The sequence below is a fragment of the Uloborus diversus genome, chromosome 8 (genome assembly GCF_026930045.1).
Source record: "Uloborus diversus isolate 005 chromosome 8, Udiv.v.3.1, whole genome shotgun sequence".
Taxonomy (NCBI): Eukaryota; Metazoa; Arthropoda; class Arachnida; order Araneae; family Uloboridae; genus Uloborus; species Uloborus diversus.
In genome coordinates this window covers 43,600,831-43,623,101 of record NC_072738.1, presented here as the reverse complement: position 1 = coordinate 43,623,101, position 22,271 = coordinate 43,600,831, and the positions used below count along the sequence as shown (strand labels likewise).

General features: G+C 33.5%; 1 protein-coding gene across 1 annotated transcript; it reads right to left on the bottom strand.

Moving 5' to 3' along the window:
- Positions 1-4,205: 4,205 nt before the first annotated feature.
- Positions 4,206-5,687, bottom strand: LOC129227763 (28S ribosomal protein S9, mitochondrial-like). Its single transcript, XM_054862369.1, has one exon. The coding sequence runs from the start codon at positions 5,541-5,543 to the stop codon at positions 4,326-4,328; it is 1,218 nt and encodes a 405-aa protein (XP_054718344.1). The 5' UTR covers positions 5,544-5,687; the 3' UTR covers positions 4,206-4,325.
- Positions 5,688-22,271: the final 16,584 nt, after the last annotated feature.

Here is a 22,271-nt window from a genome sequence, read left to right as displayed (position 1 = left end):
GATATATTATTCAAATACAAATACAAAAGTGACGACCAGCAACAGGCTCTGGGCCCAGCTAGACTGGTCTTGGTCAATTTACAATCCCCAGTGAAGATCAATGGCCCTCTTAAAACTATCTACTCCCTTGCTCATTACCACCTCTTCCGGTAAGCTGTACCAAGGTTCCACTACCCTGCTAAAATAATAATTTTTCCTAATATCCATGTTAGCCTGAGATTTAAATAGCTTAAAGCAATGACCCCTTATCCTGTTTTCAGTGCTAAACTTCAGCCCCGTAACATCTTTCATTTTAATAAATTTAAACAACTGAATCATGTCCCCTCGGTCTCTTCTTTGCTCAAGACTGTACATTTTTAGCCTTCTAAGCCTGGAATCATAATCTAAGTGGGAAAGTCCATTTATTAGCCTTGTAGCCCGCCTTTGAACCCTTTCCAATACATTAATATCTTTCTTAAGATAAGGAGACCAAAACTGAACAGCATACTCCAAATGGGGTCTTACCAAACTTCTATATAAGGGCAGAACTTCTTTAGATTTGTTTGAAATAGATCTATTGATAAACCTAAGCATCTTATTGGCTTTGTTACTAGCAATGCTGCACTGTTGGCTAAACTTTAAATCCTGACTTATTAAGACCCCCAGATCAGTAACTTTGTCTGCCTGACTAATGACTGAACCTTGCAAATAATAACTTGTACACTTATTTCCATGCCCTAAATGTAGCACTTGACATTTCCCCAAGATTAACAGCCATACCCCATTTATCAGCCCACTCCGTAATATAATCTAGATCCTCTTGCAGCTGATTTGCTTGTTCTTCATTTTCTACAGTCCCCATAACTTTGACATCATCAGCAAAACAATTCATGTTCCCAGAAATATTTTTGTGAATATTGTTCATAAAGACAATAAACAAAACAGGCCCTAATACTAATCCTTGAGGAACCCCGCTTAAGACCTCACTCCAATTAGAATAATTTCCCCTTACAACTACCCTTTGTTTCCTTCCGGTCAGCCAGTTTTTTACCCAAATGAAAGCTTTCCCTCCTAATCCTATATCAGCTAATTTGCTAAGTAGAGCAACATGCGGTACCTTATCGAAAGCTTTTTGAAAATCAATGTAAACAATATCTACAGGCTTCTAATTGCCTAAAGCCATGGTAACTTTGTCATAGAAATGTAATAAATTAGTTGCACAAGATTTTTACCTTTCCTGAAACCATACTGAAAACTAGTCAATAGATTATTAATCTCTAGAAAATTTACTATCTTAATTTTCATCAATGTTTCAAAAATTTTGCAAACCACTGAAGTTAGACTCACAGGTCTATAATTTCCCGCACTCCCTTTAGACCCTTTCTTGAAGAGCGGTGTAATGTTAGCCAGCTTCCAGTCCTCTGGCACTGTCCCCGAATTATAAGAAGCATTGAAAATATTTACGGTTACATCTGCTAATTCCTCTGCACATTCAACTAAAATTTTTGGATAAATATTATCTGGTCCCGGAGCCTTAGTCTCTTTAATTTTTTTTCAAATGAAGTAAAACGTCGTCCCTGGAAAATACAAAGTCCTCAAGCTGTACTATAGCTTGTGTCTTGTTGGTGTCAACTGTTGAGATACAGTTATCATTAAAAACACTCGAAAAAAAGTTATTAAGAACATTAGCAATATCACTAACATCCTGAATTAAAATTCCGTGCTCATCAACCAGTGGCCCATTATGATTATTTCGAACTTTCCCCGAATTAGCGTATGCAAAAAACCTCTTGGGATTCCTGTTTATGTTATCTGCCAGTCTTTGCTCCAACTCTCTTTTCTGAATCCATACCAAATACTTAAATTTACGCCTTGCCTTACAATATTGGAGCCTATCTGCACTGTGACCAGTTTCTCTAAACCTATGAAAAGCAGCTTGCTTGTAATTTAGAGCGTCTTTAGTTTCCCCGGAGAACCACATTGGCCAAATTTTAGTGTTGACACCCTTTCTCCTAAAGGAAACATGATCCCCAACCGTTTTCGTTAGATTTTCCTTAAACTCTGCCCACTGAAGATTCACATCACTATTGTCCAATCCAGAAGAAAAAACTGCTTTCAAACTCTGCCTAAGTGCCACAAAGTCAGTATTTCTGAAATTGGGCACAAACCTAAAATTCTCTACTTTGTGCATATCAGTTTTAATCCCAAACCTAATACTGTTGTGGTCACTATCTCCAATGTATTCCCCTACACACAACCCCTGAACAGAACCTTCCATGTCGCAGAAAACTAGATCCAAAATCATGTCCTGTCGAGTACCTTGAGTTACAATTTGAAAATTCCTCTTCTCTGCTATTACTATGGTAAAAATTATTCCAATCAATTCCTGGAAAATTAAAATCTCCCATTATGATAACTGACTCCTTGCTAGAAATGTCACTAATAATACTAAACATCTGTTTATCTTGACCCTGACTTAAGTTGGGTGGCTTATAAATGTTCCCTAAACGTAGTTTTTTGCCCTTATTGCTCATCAACTCCAGCCAAATCATATCAATCTCATTAGATTTATCATTAATTACCAATTCATTGCAAGTTAAAGTGTCTCTGACATAAAATAAAACCCCACCACCTCTTTTATACCTACTCTATCTTGTCTAAACAAATTATACCCAGCAATAGATAATAAATCATCATCATTACTTTCGGTAGCCCATGTCTCGGTAACTCCAATAATATCCAACCTCTCGTCTATTATTATGCTTTTCAATTCTTCCATCTTGTTCCTAATACTACGAGCATTTGTATAAAAAACCTTAAGTAAGCCCATCTTACTTTTATTTAATGCTGCATGATTATTTGAATCCCAACTGTTAAAATCTTTTTTCTTATTAGCCACCCTATTTCCGTTTCTACTAAAATTCCAATAGTTAGTACCCTTTCGAATTCTGCTCCTTAAACCATGCCCCCCATTCCAACTTAGTTTTTTGATTCTGAAGCCTCTAAAACCAAACCACTAACCATTTTGACCCCCGTAGAGCTCAGATGCAGGCCATCCCTAGCAATCCAATCGCGTTTACATTTACTCCACACATCAATAAACCTGACACTATGCTTAACGCAAATTTCCTTGAGTACCAGGTTCATACACATAGCCCGTTGGTTTAACCAACTCCTATGCACTCCATACCTGGGAAGCAAACCAACTACTTGCACATTTGCCGAACAGTTGGTTGCTTTGTCCAATAGGGAATCCCATTCCTTTGTAAACTCATCGTTGTTACTATGGCCTACATCGTTAGTTCCTACCCGCAAAGTAAACTACATACTCTTTATTAAATACCCCCTTCTTTTCAGCAACCCTATTTACATCTCTCACCCGAGCCCCTGACAAACAACATCTAGCCACCCTACGTCTAACTCTGCCTTTTGAGTTTCCCACCTCATGCACCATTGAATCTCCCAAAATTATACCCTTTGTTTCCCAGTCAGTTGCCTCAGCAATAACTTTCCCCTTTACCTCTGGAATATTCCCACTATCTAACACACAGCTAATGCCCACCTCCTTTTTACTAACTTCCCCCTTTCCCTCTGGAGTGTTAACCCCATCTACACGCCTACAGCCTAATGCTAACTCACCCTTTCAAAGTAAGCATCCTAACTCTGATTTCTGAGAGTTCAATACAGTTAGTGCATATGAAATCCTTCTCAGACTCATCCTTCCCCTTAAACAAGCAGAACATCTGACATAGGTCACAAGAAATCCACTTGTCCCCTTTACCACTTTTAACCTCCTTCATTATGCATATAACTCCCATTCATAGTATTTAATATCATGTATTTGTATAAATGTAACACAATTAATGTCTAAAATCTTTAAAGTTAATTTGAACCACTCCCCCTTCAAAAAAAAAAATGATTTAAAGAACAAAAATTTAATTTAAATTTAAAAAAAAAATCAAACTTTGAATAAAAAAAAAAACATTTGAAAAATCAAACCCTATTTTATAACAGTAAATATTAAGATAACAACAAACCAATTTACTTTTTGTCTTCATTTTTACTAATTTTTAGTTATGTTAAATTTTTTGGAAAAATTCACTGGAAAAAAAAACAATCTTCATAATTTGCAAAACGTTTGGTCCCAAGCATTAGATTAGAGGGAGTCGACTGTACTTCAAAGTTCTGTGAAAGTAAATAATTTGCGTATGACTACACATAAAGGGTAGTAAACATTTAATTAGTGCGGCTCATCCAAACAAAAAAAAAACATGTTTAGCCTCTTTATTGTTACAATATTTCTTCTAAACTCTTCTTTATGAAACTTATATTCAAGATATAAACATTTAACGCTTCTTCCAGGTAAATTTTGCTCGAATTCCTTTCTGGCCTGGTTTTTTCCTTCCCCTGAATCTGAAGTCACGAGTTAATAGTCCAGCTAATCTCATTTTCTCAACAAGTTCAGGTGATACGAAGCTTCGAAGGCACATCGCTATTCCCAGCCTGATTGCACCAGATTGAGAACTCTCACCTGGTCCACTAACATCCGCTTCGACATCGACTTGTAATAACAAATCGGTAAACGCTAAGGGATACATTATTTGTTCTCTATCTTGTAGTTTTGGGAAATAAGATATATCTTGGCCGTTGATCATAATCTTACCAGTTCCATTGCCTCGGACAATGACTTTAGCCTCGCAATTTTTCTTGTAGCCCATCATTTCCATATAAGGCCTTCCATTCTCATCGTGCATAAGTTCAGGGATTGCCTCGAGTGCAGTCACATTTTCAAAATCTTTTCGATACTTCCATATTAAATCTTTGCAGCGAAATGAATAAGGGTGACTTCCTAGTCTAGTTAAGGTTGCTATGAAAAAGTCATAATCTTGCTCAGTAATCTTCTCAAGAAAGATATTCCTAATTTCATCTATCGTTAACCATTCACCCCCGGATAAGCTTATTAGTGCTTCTTTAGGTGGTTCTAAAATTCCCTTTTCAATCATTTTATCCTCAAAGTCATCCAATTCATGAAATTTTCTTACGATATTGTGGAGTGTTTCATAATAGTTGCTTTTTCTTGTGTAAAAAAAGGGGCTGAAAGGTCGACCACTGTAGTCGAACTGAGCAGCTTTTTCCTTGGGGAACATTTTCTCCGGAGGTTTCATCACTGGTCTAGCTTTTTTCTCATAGAGACCAGAGGGCAACAAGTAAGAAATTGCACGATCGATGTCGTCTTGAGTAAGAGTTCCTACTTCTAAGCCCATCATATTCGCTAAATGATGTCGTCCGATTTCAAATTCTCTATTTTTGACCGTCAGAAAATCTTCATGACTTTTTGCCCGCTCTAAGTACGCTTTCATTGCTTTGCTAATTGTTTTTATTTTTAACACAGCAGAAGCAGACGATTTCGGCAAAGGTTTAAGAACTTGCACACTTTCAGGCAATTTATTCCCAGATGTATCTACTTTCAAGCATTTGGTAATAGTGTAAATAGATGGAACACACAGCAGTCGATTAACAAAATCAAAATGTAAATTCCGTACTATTACTGTTTTAGAAATCATCTTTAAAATGTAGAAAAATGTTTACCGTTTTGTTTAGTTTTGTTTACAAAATGTTTGAACTTCTTCACTTCACAGCATCACACATTGCATGATGCGAATCTCAAGAAAAGAAGAAAAAAAAATCTGATTTTAGTCGAATTCAGTCAAATTTTAGATTTTACTTCAAGCATTAAAGATAGATTTTTGATTGTGATTATTAGAGATCAATAAAGTATTAACTGAACATATCTCTCCCGCAAAATCTACTTCTACCAGACAATAGATGCCAAGAGTGCGTTCGACGAGCACGACCGGTTAGTTAATCACGTGACAACCAATGATCACGTGCTCCAATTAACCAATCAACTGCTTAGAATAATAACCGCTGCAGTAACCGTTTGATCATAGAACGACGCGATTAGTAACTGGTTACTTACCGGTCGACCGGTGAGGTTCGTCGAACGCAACCCAAGTGAATTAAAATACCTTCTGCTTGTTTACATTTGCCATAGCAACGTCGTGGTTATATTCGTAGTAATAACGTCTAGTTCGATTATTTTAAATACACGTTTCAGTAATATAATTTCAATCACAAATTTTTTAAATTTGAAGATTTTGTTTTTCTAGCAGTTGAAAAAAAAATCAATTTTTTGACTTGGAACTGTTTTAAATGATTGGAAAATAAAAACGTGTAGGTGGATGGGAATGGAGGTAGATTAATCATATAAAGCAAGACCTGTTATTTAGCAGTGTCAATATTATAGGAGGGCAGGGGTTTTGTTGTTTTTCGATAAAACCTGCATTAAGCATCCCCCCCTCCCGAAAAATTCGAAATAATTGGTCTGCGCCTGTGTAAATCAGTAAAGAAATATTTATTGCTTCTTTGTTGAATGCGTCCCCCCCTCAAAATAATGAATAAATAAATGGAACTTCTGAACGGAGGTCATATTTTGACTAAGAGAAGGAAAATAAAATATTTTTAGACTTTAAAAATCCTCCTTCCTACATTTTTATCTGCACGTTTAGTGGATGGGGTTTGCCAGAAACACAGGGATGTTTCCAACAAGGAGGACGTTGCTAAGGGCATGGGCGTCACGGCTGGGGGGGGATCCGAGGAGTCCGGATCCCCTCAATAATTGCGAGTCGGACTCCCACAAAAGTTGGAATTTGTTAAGATAAAATATATTATTTTAGGGGAACTTATTGCTGTTTAAATTCCAAAAAAGGATGATAATGCACAGCCCGGTAGCAGAAACTGGGAGACGCGAGACGTGCGTCGCAGATTTTTCAGCCGCCTGCAGATAATTTTGCAAAAGAACAAAAAGAAAGGAAGAAAAAAATAAATAAATAAAAGAGAGAAAAAAGAAAATTCAACTTGCCAAAGATCGTTTGGAGATCGTTTTTTGACCGGAAAGGCGATGGATTTAGCTAGAAACATAGCCGCCATATTTGGTCATTCACAAAATTGAAGTAGATGAGATGCTTAAGAGTGCCAAAGTTTGAAAAACAAAGCAGATGTGGATGTTTCATTTAACTGCCAACTAATGAAAATAACTCAATGTGCATCAAATCTTTTTTTTCATTTATTTTTTAAACTAATTTTCTTGAGAAATGAAAAATTTGAAACTTCACTTTATCCTCATCTCTTTGGACTCAAAAAAGCTAAAAACTTTTCAACTAAAGTGTAGTGTCATGAGGATTTTAAATTTTTTGCAACAAATTCAGAAATTTATATCTTTATTTTTGGCATAGCCCCCTTGTTTGGTCATTCCCGAGATGTTGGTAGGCAAGACTTTTAAGTGCCTGCGTTCTCATAAACGGAATTGGATGCTTATTGCAATGCAAAATGTTGAAAATAATGCAAAATGTGCCATTTTTTTCGGATTATTCTTAATTATTGTCTTTAAAAATGCAAAAATTTTATCTTTAGAATATTATCTTATCTTCATTTGCTTTAGAGGCTAATGTGCTAAAAACTGACTATTTCATCTAAATTGTAGTTTTTTAAGGATTTTGAATTTATCACTACTTTAATGTAACAAATTCAAAAAACTATTTGTAATCATGAATTTTAAATTTTACGTGCAGACGCCATGTTTGGTCATTCTCAAGATGGAAATAGACGAGACTATTACTTGCTTAGGTTTCGAAATACAGAATTGCATATTTACCGCAATACAAACTATTATAAAGATAACATAAAATGTGCAATAAATCATGTTTTTTTTTTTAAATTATTTTCATGAAAAATGTAAATTATCTGCATAATTGTATTTGATCTTCCCTGCTTTGAAGGCTTTGCTATAAAATGAAACATTCATCTAAAATGCAGTTTCCTGCCAACTTTTCATTTACTATTTATTTATTCATTTTCAAAAAAGAGAAAATCAAAAACCTTTTTTAACTTAAATTTTCTATATTCAAATAAATATATTAAACAATTATTTTTCATTGTGCGCAGAGTTCTACTTAGTATTATGAAAATAGTGAAAACTGCCCCCCTCCCCCTTTTATACTTCAAAACTCGGCGCCAGTGGCGGCCACTAAGTTTTTCGGGCCAGACCTGTTGGAAAATTTCCGAGTCTTGACCTTTGCAAGGGACTAGTGTATTTTATGAAAACTTAAAATAAAACCAATAATAATGCTGCAGATTATTTTCAACTGCCCAAGATAGTGTCGCAGACTGGTTAGAAAGTTTCTGCTACTGGGATGCACAGTAATTGCATAACACCTAATTTATCATGTGAAATGCAATTGTGAAATGTTTAATTATTATATAATTGAAACAAAATGAACTTCACTAGTAAAAAAGGAAAGCAACTGTCTATAACGAAAGCTTAGAAGCAAAGAATTGCTGCTGAGCCTCTGCTAATTATAATCAGAAGTCTAAACTTACTCGAAAGCACGTACCTCACTTCGAATTTTTACGGAAGGGGTGGGGGGCAAAGGGTATATACTGAATGTAAATTATACCCCAAAAAAAAAGCGAGAACGATGGCCACTTACATAAATACATTATTTTCTCAAAACTAGGTGCCCTAAATGACTCGCAAGACAAGGCTGCTCGCAAGACAAGGATAAAAACATGGCAATTGTGAAGGAAACCTCATGCAGCTACTAAGGGCTTGCAGTGAAGGAATGAACATAATCCAAGCCTTAAGCAGGGGCTTTTCAAAGAGAGAAAATGTACTTAAGCAGATATTCAAAACGAGATTGTACAAATGCCGAGGTTACATTTTACTGAGTAGATCAATAGAAATCATTTTTTTTCCTCCGTGATTTGCGATGGAAGGACAGAAATTTCAGGTTTATATATATATATAAATATATATATATATATATATATATATATATATATATATATATATATATATATATATATATAAAATATGCAAGCCAAATACCAAATGTTAAACAAATTAGATTAAAAAAATGATGAGAAAAAAGAAAATTGCAAACAGCTACCTAATAGGAAAAGACTAAGTATGATTCCAGAGTTCATCAGCTGTGGAGGATTCAATAAATATGGTGTCAAAAGAACAAAAATTTAACTATGAACTAAAAGAGAGTGTTTAAGCTCCAGTACATGCAATATAGAGTAACATTGGGCAAATGCACCACATGTTAAACAATAAATAAGAGCTCAAACCTAAAATTAAAAGCAGAGGGTTTTGCCTCGACTAATTAGGAAAACAAGTTTTGAAATAATTAGCCTACCACGGGACAGTGCCTGCCAATAACAAAAATTATCTTACCTCTTGAGAGCCATTTATAATAAAACAAATCCGATGTTCGACTTGACAGAATTCATTCCTATTAAATAGCTGTTTGCAATTTTCCTTTTTCTTGTCATTATTTTTTATATAATTTGTTTAATATTTGGTATTTGACTTGCATATTTTATATTTACTTCGCTTTTTAGTTTTGCAGCGTTGTGCATCTATGGGCTTTTGGTGTGGTCTTTTCAATATTTTCACTTTTATTACAATTATATATATATATATATTTATTATGTCAAGGTTAGAAGACACTTAAGATCCCCAAGAAACTTTTCTGGGTTTCTACTAAACTCCTACAACAGCAGAAGACCACCTCTTATAACTGATGTGTCATCCCCTCTTCCTTTTTTCAATTAGCCCTCCAATTTCATTTTATTGATATAAAAAAGGAAAACCTTTGCGGTTTTAAAAATCAACAAGTAGATGATAAATGAGCAAATACAACAAAAGTGAAAAAAAAAGTATCTTTTCTTTTTTTCTGAATGCAATCTTAATATATTATTTAAGAACGTCCAGAGATTCTGCATTATTAAATTACCTTACTTGGGCGATCAAAATTTTTTTTGAATAGAAAAAAAAAGCTGAAATACAGTGAAAGGGATTTAAAATGTTGAAACGAATAAGTAGACAAAAAGTTAAAGTTCCAAGTTCCAGGATGCAAGGGGAAAAAAAGTAAAATAAAACTTTATTAAGAGATTCAGAAGGCATGATATTTTAAATAAAGTGAAAAAATATAGACCTAAAATGTTAAAACTTTTTACTGAAGCCACAGACCTATTTCAAACAAATAAACTGTCTGGCAGGAAATTGAGAATTTCTGTACAGAAAACCAAAGCAGTGAAATGGTTGTGGGAAAGAAAATGACTCTCCTCAAGACTTATCCCTTCAGTTTACTTCATCAGAGTTAGCCTAAAATTATATTTTTGAATTTTTTTTATTTTGAAAACAAGGAAGAAGATCTAAATTCCATTCCTCCCCTAACGTCAGCAACAATAGCCTACAATTACGTATTTAGGATTTCAATCTCGAAAAGCTTCCAGAAATAAAACGCCAGGAGTAGTACGCTCTGCCCATACCGTAGTTCCAGAGAAAAACCCACTCCGCCATATCAAAAATTATCTTAACTTTTGTTTTCAGGGCTTCAACTATGAAAATACAGTATAACTTTGATTTAACCATACCCAATTTAGCGATTCTCTCAATTTAATGATACATTTCACTGGACCAGATTTGGCTGCATTTTGAATATCTATGCTCCTAGATTTAACCATAACTTTCTTCATTCCCTTGACAATCGTTAAATGGGGGTTATACTGTATTCCAGAGATCTCCTGAACCTGAACTACACCATACAGCATCTAAAACTTTGTGTTCAAACTTCCACTTTTGAAAAAATTTTGGGGAAGAAACCTTTAAGCTCTTTTTCCAACACACTATCGAAAGTCATCTTAATTCAACTTTTTCGGAACTTCAAGTTCAAAAAATTGTTTGTTCCCAAACATGGACTACAATCGTGTTTTTAAAACTTCAATTTGGAAAAAATTCCGGAGAGGGTCTCTCTGAATCTCTCTTTTCCTAAACATCACTAAATATCGTCTAAAACTGTATTCATAAAACAATAATTTAATTTAGGAGAATTTCCGGGTGAGTAACTCCGGATCCCCCCTCCCCTCCTGTCTGAATCAATATTATTTAACTAAGCTCAAAATACACAAAAACCAATAAAATCATGTTGCCTTGCATTAACGCTTTATTAAAATATCTTAGAAAAATTCGCAACAGGAATGTTACGAATCACATTCATCCACGAATATGTTGGATGAGTTGTATTCATGTCACGAATACAACTCATCCAAAAATCACAGTTATTTTTATCACGAAGCAATTTGAAATTAGTAGTGTTCAAGTTGCTCCCGCGCCCCAATAAAAAGTTAAACATTGTTAACATTGAAATATTCATAATTGTTGATTGAATTGATAAAGTTAACATTGAAACTAGAACAAAATTAATGTATCCTCGTCCCCCAAAAAAGCAATCAATTAAAATACACACAGCAAGAAGAAATACACGAAGAAGAAAGAATTTAATTAAACTATGCATTGCAAATAGTAGAATAAACTAAAATTGTCTATGTATATTTTTGTTTATTGATATAAAAATGTGCATAACAAACAGAGTAAAGTAACAATCCCCCTTCCTCCAAATACGAAAAAAAAAAAAAAAAGATTTAAAATACTTGTGACAATTTGAAGAAAACACAATTCTGCATTTTATACAATTGATACTTTTTTCGAGCAATTATGTCATCTTTCTTCATTTTCGGTTTTTAATGATGTAATATTGGGGGCTTATCATATCTGATATTCATAATTGGAAAACCATACACAGTTTTTTTTAGCAGTTTCTAAGCTTTTCAAATACATAGACATATATAGAACTATACAGTAAACTTTACGAATAGAATGCATGACAAGACGGCAAACACCAACTTGCTAACGCAATAGAAACTTTCTTCTTACCCCTGTCAATAAAACATTTCTGTCGGATGAAATTGGAGACATGCTGATTTTTTGTCTGTTATTAGTACCAAAGGAGAGGGGTATTTTCTCAAAAGTCACCCTCCCCTTTTGCTGCTATTGCTGGGGCTATACAACAACTCTCAATTTGTAACCACTCTTTGGTAAGAGCAGTTATACTATCTGATTCTAAGAGTACGATTCTGGCCTTTCTGAAAGGCCAAAACAGTTCCCAAAGAATTTTTGAGTGTAGGCCTTTACTAAAGGAGCTGGCACACAGAACTTCATTTCAATGGATTAATGCCCACAGCAGAATTGTGGGCAATGAAAGAGCTGATACACTGGCTAAGAATGGCTAATTACCCATACTAAATTTTAAATTTCAGCATAATGTATGTCAGCTATTGCTAATTTGTCTAATTTATGCATTTTCCCCTCTCAAGCTTTTGTTCACGAGCAGCTTTTGACACTTGAAGGTTTTTGACAGTTTAAACCCGCATAATACCCTCTTCAAGTCAAAAACCACTTTTTAACAAAATCCAATGCTGGTGGTCTTGCCACTAAGAGGCTTAAGGAATGTTTCACACTGAACAACAGAGTAAGGCTAAAAAACTTTGAAAAATATTGAAATTTATGTCTTTCAAAAACTCTTGTTTGATGAAGAATTAGGTTGAAGATTCTGGAAGTTCCAAACTTAGCTCTAAGAAGCCTGAAACTGTTAAAACATTAAATGCTTCATATGAGAATTGGAAGATTCCAAAACTGTTGAAAGAATATCAGAAAGCACAGATAAAAATGTTCAGTTCTGCATTGAAATTCATACTTTTTACAAATGTTGAAGCATCTTTTGATGGTGAACAACTAAAGAAACTTTTTAACAATTTAAAAACTCTATGGGAAAGATGATACAATAATTAAAAGTAGATACATATATAGTAAAGAAGAAAAAAAGGTTACAAGATAAAGTAGGTATTCTTGCAAGGCCTAATCAAAACCTTAAGAAAAGTTTTTCAACCGAAATTGCTGAAAACATAAAGGATTTTTACAAACATGAAGGTGAAACAAGTAGAATACTACCAGAAATGAAAGATTGTATATCTGTATAAACAGAAAATAGAGAGGGAAAGTAAAAATATCCCAAAAGTTGATTCTTTGTAATTATATGTTTTCCCTTGGGAAAGACGGTGCATCTCCAAGTGGCGGATAAAATACCTCCATTGGTTATTCTTTGGGTGGTTGGAGGGAAATAAAATACCTCCTGTGAACCAAACAGGTCCAACCCCTTTGGAGGTTCTACAACCTTTTTTTCTTTGGTCCAATTTAGACCAACTATGGACAAGCTAGCATCAAAAACATATGTTTCACATATCATAAACAAAAATTTCCTAATTTAGAGGTAAGTTCCATAATAAATTAGCTGAACTTAGGTCTAAACCTTTCATGCTAGCAGGTTAGAGGGAAACTCACATGATTTGTATATGCACAACCCACCAAATTATGAAGCTGTTGACAGAGGATTCAACAATATACACTGGTTATCATAAATCAAGGAAAAATCACAAAAATAGCGATTATTCCCTCAAAAATAAGACAAATCAAGTAAAATTTGAATATGTTGCCAAGTAAGAATTGCTCAATAAAACTGCAACATGGAAATTAGTGGCGCTGAAATAGAAGTGCGTCATCTGTGAGGAGCATAAAAAGTCCATGTTTGAGAGCAAGCCTATAAACTTTGCTGTGATACTGCCATAAGAAATCCGAGATAGCCATTTTGTACCAATGACTTCCAGGCATCATTTGCCTGCAAAATTACGATGAAGTGTCCTTGGGAGACTAGAGGCAGGGCAAAGTCAAATAGAAGTTGAAAGATGGCTAAATAAGAGTCCTTTTGTGGTTCATTGACTTTGGAGTCAATTTCAAACAACAGATTCGGCATCCAGAAGCTTCAGCCAAGGAAGGCCAATGGCTACGCGAAGTGCCGATGACCGATTTTTGAGGTTATGTACAACCAGGAATAGAGCCGCTACTCCAACTTATCTCAGATCCTCCCTTGCTGCAGTCACCAAAAGATTGGTGTCAACATCAACTGTATCTAGAAGGCTTCACAAAGGTGGTCTGTATGCGAGGTGAACAGCCATTTGTATGCCACTCACACCTCGCCATAGAAAAGACCGTTTACAGTGGGCACAACATGTCCACTGGACGCCTGATCAATGGAGGGCTTTTCTCTTTACAGATGAGTCTAGATTTAGTCTAGGAAATGATAATAGGCGTTATTTGATATGGAGATACCCGTCAAACATCCGCGAAAGAGATGGATAAGAAAGAGGCAGTATCTGTGTTCAGGGTGGCATCTCTTTAGGTGGACGCACAGACCTCCATGTGTTTCCAAGGGGAACCATGAATGCTCAGGTTTATAGAAATGACATCCTTGATGCTTATGTGCGCTCGTATGCCGGGCAATAGGTGATGCATTCCTGCTACAGGACAATATCGCAAGACCACACAGAGCTCGCAATGTAGATAATTATCTTAAACAGGCTACAATTCTCTGCATAGAGTGACCAGCTCGATCCCCGGACTTGAATCCAATCGAGCACGTTTGGGATGCTTGAGGGGAGACATCTAGCTGCTCTCAACCCGCCCCCTCAGACCCTTGCCGCACTTGATACTGCTTTGCAAGAGCAATGGTTCCCACTTCCTGTGGATCTGATAGACCGCATAATTGACAGCATCACACATCACTGTATTGTTTCTAGAGGTGAACATTTTCCACATTTGAGGACATTTCTATAGCAAACTGACACTTTCGATTTGTTCATTTTAGGGATGCGTTAATTTTTTTACTGCCATAATTGTCTGATAATTTTTTACGTTATTTTATATCTTACTATGTGTTGCATATTGTGGGTAAGTTTCATAAAAATCCACACTCAACTTTTTGAGTAATAGTCATTTTTGAGATTTTTCCTTAATTTATGATAACCAGTGTAAAAAGTATCGAGTTTTTCTGCTTTCAAACTTTCATCTGTTGTATAAAACAGGTTTAGACAAAATATATTTTACAAAAAATGATAAAGTTAAACTGAATTCCTCCCCTTTCCCCCCACACACTCACAGAAAAAGGCAAACATTGAAACACTCTTGTAACCAGTTACTTAGCATCATACAAATTAAATAGTATTAATTTAATGCCCTAGATAAATATCTCACTCTGCTTAAAACATGCTGTATTATGTGATGATAGTGTTTTAGATTTAACAATGCTATACTCAATGAAATATTTCAATATGAACCCATTATGATCCCATCTTCAAACGTTTACAGCTGTTTCGGTACAGTAAAAGCATTAAAAATAAATAATGTGGCACATTGAGAAATTTAAATTTAATTAAAATCAATACTTCTCAGACCGAATCATGTTGCATGTCATTAAAAATGCTGTCAAATGGCTCTTGTTCCAACTCTCTATCTCAATTACGAAATATTCCAGGTTAGTTAGAATGTTGCATCATTCACATATTTTGACAAATTTTTGGCACTTTTACAGTGCTGTATCTTCAAAACAACTTTGTATTTTTCAAAAAAAAAAAAAAAGATATGTCTGTATAAACACTATCTCTGTTGCTAATTCCATGAAAATCTGAGATTGTGAGGTAAAATCAGTGTATTAATTCGACATGGAGTGACCCCGGATTCGAGTACAGGATTCCCAGTTTCAAGAGATCAGTTGCCAGTTGGTTACAACAGGGTGGCGAAAGATCAGGGAGATCAGGGAAAAGTCAGGGAACTTTATCACTCAGGGAAATATCATGGAATTTTGAAAAAATAACAAAAAATCAGGGAATATTGATCAAATGAAGAAAAAAAAAATTTTTTCCTTGCAAAATGAAGTACTTTGATTCCATGCGAATTTTCAGCCTATTATTCGTTTTAAAAAAGTAAAATTAATAAGGTGCGATTACACATTGCCGAATATTTGTGCATCTTTTTTCCTCAAGGTCAAAGTATTCAATTTTAGGATGAGCTTCCTAAGATTGATTCTGTGTCTGTAAAGTTGTTTATTTTACTTAGCTTGAACTTTTCTTCACCCATTCCATGCTATGTAAAATAACCCTACAGGCAAAGAGGAAGCCATCATTAATGACTTTGCTCCCTTGCTTTTACTCATTGTCTTGAAGTAATTAGCATACTGTTATATCACAATTTCAAGAAAAGATCTTTGTTTTCTCAAATTAATTTAATTGCTAAAATTAATTTGACTTAAAATCAAATTTGTTTTTTTGCCATGTTATTATTCCCTGTTACTTCAGATTACTCGAAAGGGTTTTTTTCCAGACTTTAAAAACTCTTTTATTTTAAAACCATATACATATATATTTTGAAATTAATAATTGTTTTTGAAATGTTGTTTTGTGATGTTGTTTGTAACTAAAGTAATCTAAGATTTTTTTTCGGCAACTAATGAAATCATTTGAAACCGAGTTGTGTACATAAGTAAATATTTTTCTTATTTTTTAATAGTTAAAATACTGTATACATTCATTAAAACCTAAGTTCTTAATTAGAGAATAGCTCAATATGACTGGTTGTTGAAAGATTTCAATTTGTTTTACATAAATATGTCTATTCTGCCGTGTGTAGGTAAAGGGCAGAAACTGCAAAGTATTCTTTTTTATTTTTGCATTTTTGTCATCTATGGTACGTTACCTTTATTGTACAAGCTCGCTTATTTGGTTTCCGCTGAAAAAAAGGCGAGAAAAAAATGTCTAATTCCAACATTTTCCCATTGTTAGTACTGAATCCACTACACATTTCTTCAAATATCTCGAAAACTAATTTCTGCAGATACTGCTGTTTACTTGCACACGGTTCAGTATTTTTTACTTAAGTAGAACTACATTGCTTCTTTACTTTAATTATCACTTGTTACTCTTGCAGTAACAATTATACTGCTTAAAAGCTCAGTTCAAGATTATTTCCATTTAAAATTTTTAGTTTCATCTTGATTAGATATGCCTTTAAGAATGGTTTTAATAATTTCTCAGAATTCTTATTTTAACTGGTTCCTGGAAGTAAAGTATTTGTTTTAGATTTCCTATAATATTTCTCTGTCAATAATTTAATAACTATTTTTACCAAAAAAAGGAGCTTCTTTTCAAAATATATTTTTAATTAACAGCTTAAACCGTTTTGAACACTGCATTTAATTTAATATGCAATGCTTTTCAGGTAGGGTTTAGAAATTAAACCATTATCATTCGTAACGTAAATCAGGGAAATTTGGTGAACTTAATCAGGGAAATCAGGGAAAAGTCAGGGAACTTTTTTTCCAGTTCCTGTCGCCACCCTGTACAAGATGGGATTTAATGAGTCACTGTCTAATTAATTTAGCTATCAGTAATTATTTCAAGGCTGTTATGAAGAGAAGGAACCCCTTAACTTTCGGAATCATAGTTAAACAGTAAAGGGGGGAAAACAGGGAAGTGTGTGTGATGCTATTAGAATAACTTTCAATTCAATTCCATAATTAATAGTGGTGGACAAAAATACAGTAAGTATTTGAAAGAGAAGAAAGCTACAAAGTAAAAGTCAAAATAAGAAAATGTTAACTATTTTAATAAATATTCTTTATTTTTATCAACATTTTCACTCCATTAAAATTTCAAGTTGCATTTACTGAAGTTTTTTCAACAATGTAAGAATTTTGAAGTACATTTTCAAATATGATTGTTTCTAACACTTCATAAATAAATAACATTTTATAAATAAATAACTGTCTTATTACATCAAATTTTTAATCATTATTTCAAAATGTTTTCTTTTTTTTTTAAGTTAATAAACATCAGCAAGCTTCGTAAACTTTTTCCCTATATGCATGCATATTACAAACAAGAGTTTTATGTTGCTTATTTTACTAAGATGATAGTGGAAAACAAAAGTTATATTAAAAAAAAAATATTATAAATATCGAAAAAAAAAAAAAAAGATTTTTAGAATGAAGCAATACAAATCTAAACGATAAAGATTTTAAAATTAGTTCAGAAATGAAAATTGTTAAATTTGTTACTTTCTAAATCAAATATAAGAAGAGGTTAAAGAATTGGTAGTTATTATAATGAAGTTCACAATTAACTTTTTTTGAAGAAATTGAGTTCTTAATGATGATTTTCCTTATGCTCTAATGAGTCATCATTTATGGTTTTTTTTTTAAATGAACTAGCAAATTGGTACTAAATGTTTGCTAAAAAAGTTCTTAAATTGCTAAACATTGTAAACGTTGTAACATCTCAATTCATAAAAAAAATGACATACTTGTACTAACAAACTAAATAATTGGATTAATTGTAAACATACAAAAAATGTTTGTCTGCTTTTAAAATGTGTTTTAAATAAAAAAATTAAAACAAGTAACGGAATGTGAGGCAAAGTGAAATATATACTCTACTTTTAGCGCCACTTTTCTAGTAATATTTTAACTATGTAGTAACACATGTAGTTGATTCCAGTAAAGAAAAGTACCTCTGAAAATCATAAAATATGATAATACCAGGGTTGCCAACTGCTCTGCATTTTGCGTAGTTGCTACTCAAAAATGACCAGACTCCGCGAAGAACTTCTTTTGCTCCGCATTTCCCAGGGGAAAATTTTCAAGCTTAAATTTTGCTATTTTATCATAACAAACATGTAAATATGGGAATTTAAAGGTGCTTACTCAAAGATTGAAATAGTGTTTAAAGTTGTTTTGTTAATTTTAAAATGATTATTTTTATATACTCGTGCTTAAAATGATTTATTAAAGCTATAAAACAGTTTTAGAAAAACTGTTTTAATTATTTTTATTGATTTTTATACAAAATACCGAACTGCTCCGCAAAATTTTGAATTGCTCCTCAAAATCACTACAAATGTTCCTCAAATTGTTTCTCCAAGGTTGGCAACCCTGATAATACATGCAATTTTCAAAAATTCATACTTTTATTGTAACATTTTGCAGTGGCGTTCCTAGCATAGATGACACCCAGTGGCGCACCCACGGGGGGAGCTAAAGGGCTTAAGCCCCTCCCAGAGGCATGAAGACGAACCCCCTTGACCAAAGAATGCCTAAAATTGTGTTTTTTTTTTTTTTGGCCTTGAGTTTTGGAAACTTACCAGGAGTGCGCTCTCAATCCTCAAATCCCATCCTAGTTTCATCAAAGATAACTTTAATTTTTTTCAATTTCTTTAAATACGAAAATCTTTCAAAAGAGGGCCACTTACCCTCTCCTTCTTCTCTAACTGGCCCAAAAGTTGGGTAAAATTGAGTTTTGGGGACTTATTACAGGATAAGAAATGTCAAATTCCTAACGTCACGAAAAATAGTTGAAAATCGCGCGTTATTAAAGACTTCAATTTTGAATATTTTTCAGAGATAATCTGAACTCTTTCCCTTTATTACTAATACCACCAGTGACAGCCTTCAATTGCGTTTTTCCTCAATCATTTTTAAAAACTTTTGGGAGAGGGTTCTGAACCTCTCCATTCACTTAGCATCGACCCCCCCCCTCCCCTCATCTTCTATTAACATCCCTAAAATTTTGTTTTCAAGGCTTGAGAATCATTTTCGGGACAGTTCTCCCGAAACGCTCACCTCCGTTTATTCTCTGATGTCAATAAGAACTCCTTAAAATTGCTTGTTTTGGGACTTGTAATTTTTTTTTTCAGGGGAGGGGCGTTTGAAACTTTATTGATTTTGTCTTTCACTTCACTTGTCTAAGTTTCTTGCAAAATTTCTAGCCCCTCCAGGAAACAATTCTGAGTGCGCCCCTGGTGACACCTGGGGGTAATTTGCAGTGTCATCCCCCCACGCCTCATTTTAAATGCAAAAAAAAGGTTCTTAATGTTTTATAGAAAATATGACATTTATACAACCTCCAAGTATGTTAGGAAAAGGAATTTTGTCCTCCTTTTCCTAACATATACTTGGGGGGGGGGGGTGTCCCCAAACATTTTTCGAAATTGTAGCTCTTGAAATGCAGTTTTAGATCAACTTTGGTGATGTTCAGGGGAAGGAGAGGTTTGCCCCCCCCCCCCGGTAAATTTTTCGGACTCATAATCTTAAAAGACATTCTAGACTCTTTGTTCTTGAGAACGTTAGGGTTAAAGAGATTTTATTTAAAATATTTGGGTAATTCTCTGAATAAAAGTATTTATTCTTAAAAAAATTGCAATGTCACTTTCGGTTTCACCCCCCCAAGACAGGTTATTTTGTTTAATTATTCAATGATTTATAAAATCTCTTACGTATTCTTTATTAATTACTTTATTGACAAACCTTAATTTAGTAATTCACTTATATTTATTCATTCATTCACTTATTTTCTTATTTATTCACTCTTTTACTCACTCATTTATTGGTCTTCATACATTCATTTATTTAATTATTTGTTTAATTTTTTCAGTATCCTTTAATTTATTCATTCAACCTTTTCTTTACTGGTTCATTTGATCAAAAATATTGTTTGAAATCAAATAGAAAATACGAGCTGCATTGCCCGATCTACCTTGAAAATAAAAATTGTGTCAAGTGACAAATATTCAACAATCAAGCTTAAATAAATAAACAAAACATCATGCAAAATTTCCCTTCTAACCAATGATGACAGATATTCAAATACTTCTAAGAAATTAAATCCAGAAAGATGGATTTAAAAAGCGTAACCATGGAAACATAAAAAAAATTAAGTTTGTTTAAGGAATTAAAATGCGAAAGAAAATGGTTAACAATTTGAATGGAAATGAGATTTTTTTGAACTTTATTTAAAAAGGCTTGTAACTTTTTTTCCTTTCGAGATAGAAGCTTAGTTTTTCGACCATAGGTCAAAATAGATCTGGAGTAAAAAATGTCGCTTTTTCCAGTAATGTCAAAAAAAAAAAAAAAAAAAACTGTGGGACAATTCCTTTACATTTTATTGATTTATTTAATGAAGAAGTTAGTACCTAAATTTCAGCTAAGCCTAAAAATATTCAAGCTAAAATTTAAGTTAGGGTATTGAAACAAATTGCGTAGAATGCGGAAAATTCTATACTTTCCATCGATGTGTAATATTAATATGTGCAAGTAAGTGACAATTGGGCCTAAATTGGAACAAAAAAAAAAATACTCATCAAATTTCTTTCGATGTCACGGATCTGCAAACCTTTCCGGGGGTAAAAGAAAGATACTGTGAAAATTTCAGTGAAATCAGCAGGGTAGTTCTCGAGTTTTGCACGTTCACACAAACAGGCGCTTTTTGGAGGCTTAATTTTATATCATGTAGAGATTTCTTTTAAGTGAAAATTTTCCTTTTTTTTTAGGCAAAAATTTACTGCCGAAAATAAAAAATACTATTTAAATGCAAGTTTTATTATAAATACAATGTTCTTTCCTTATGTACTGAAACTTTCAAAACAAATTTCCTATTGGCTTATTTTGATAAAGCTCAGTCATCCTGAATATTTCACTTTGCCCCACATTCCTCTATTACAGGAAAAATATTTTGAACGTCAATCTTTCAAGCATTGTGTGCTTTACTTTTTTTTTCTTTTTTGAACTTCATTGTACTCAAAACAACGCAATTTTAAAGCACTAAAGAAATTTTGATGAGTGGATCACAATTTTCAAGGTCATTATACAGAAAAACTGGGGTCAAGCACTTAATATTTATTTTAGCATATTTTTATGACTAAATGTGTCCTATGTTAAAAGTAATTTTTTGCTCATGTGTAAATGAAATTAGCTGTAAAAACTCTTCTAAAAGCATACATAAAAAAAACATGTAATCTATTTTCTTACACTTTCGTTACTAGTAAACATAACTTCTACAAAATGTTTTAAAATCCAAAATTAACACAAAAAAACATTTTGAACGCAAGTGGAAACTTTATCCTCAGTTACATAAAAATAACCTAAAGCAAGTAGTTCTGTTCAATTGTTCTATCACACACAGAAGACAAACATTTATTTTTACAGCTCAAATATACTAAATGTTTACAAATTAAATAAAAGCATGCACTCAGCCCTGATTTGAACATCAGACATTCTAATGAGCGCAGAAACTTACTGCTACAAACACACTCAACATAAATTAAAACCAATACCTTTTTAAAAGAGAAATAGAAAGTGGGACGTGATTCAAAAAATATATTCCATTAAGATTCATTGAAAAAAAATTCAAACCTCAAAACCATTAATATTTTTCTTGCTCAATCAATCAGTTAAAAGCCTAGTTCATGTGTTCCTTTTAGTTAATTTAAAAGCCCGATGAACATTAACTTCTAAATAAGCAGCAAACAATAGTAATAATAGATAGTAGAATGGTATTACTCCTGTATTTCGAGACTGAGCTACATAGACAACTGGAAAATGCGAGTTTTTCCCACCAGGTGGCAGTAAGCAGCAGCATAGTGAAATCTTTTTGTGGGGCAGGGGAAG

Bases quoted from the DNA above. Each gene is read 5' to 3' on its own strand.
- LOC129227763 (XM_054862369.1), bottom strand. From the start codon at position 5,543: ATGATTTCTAAAACAGTAATAGTACGGAATTTACATTTTGATTTTGTT.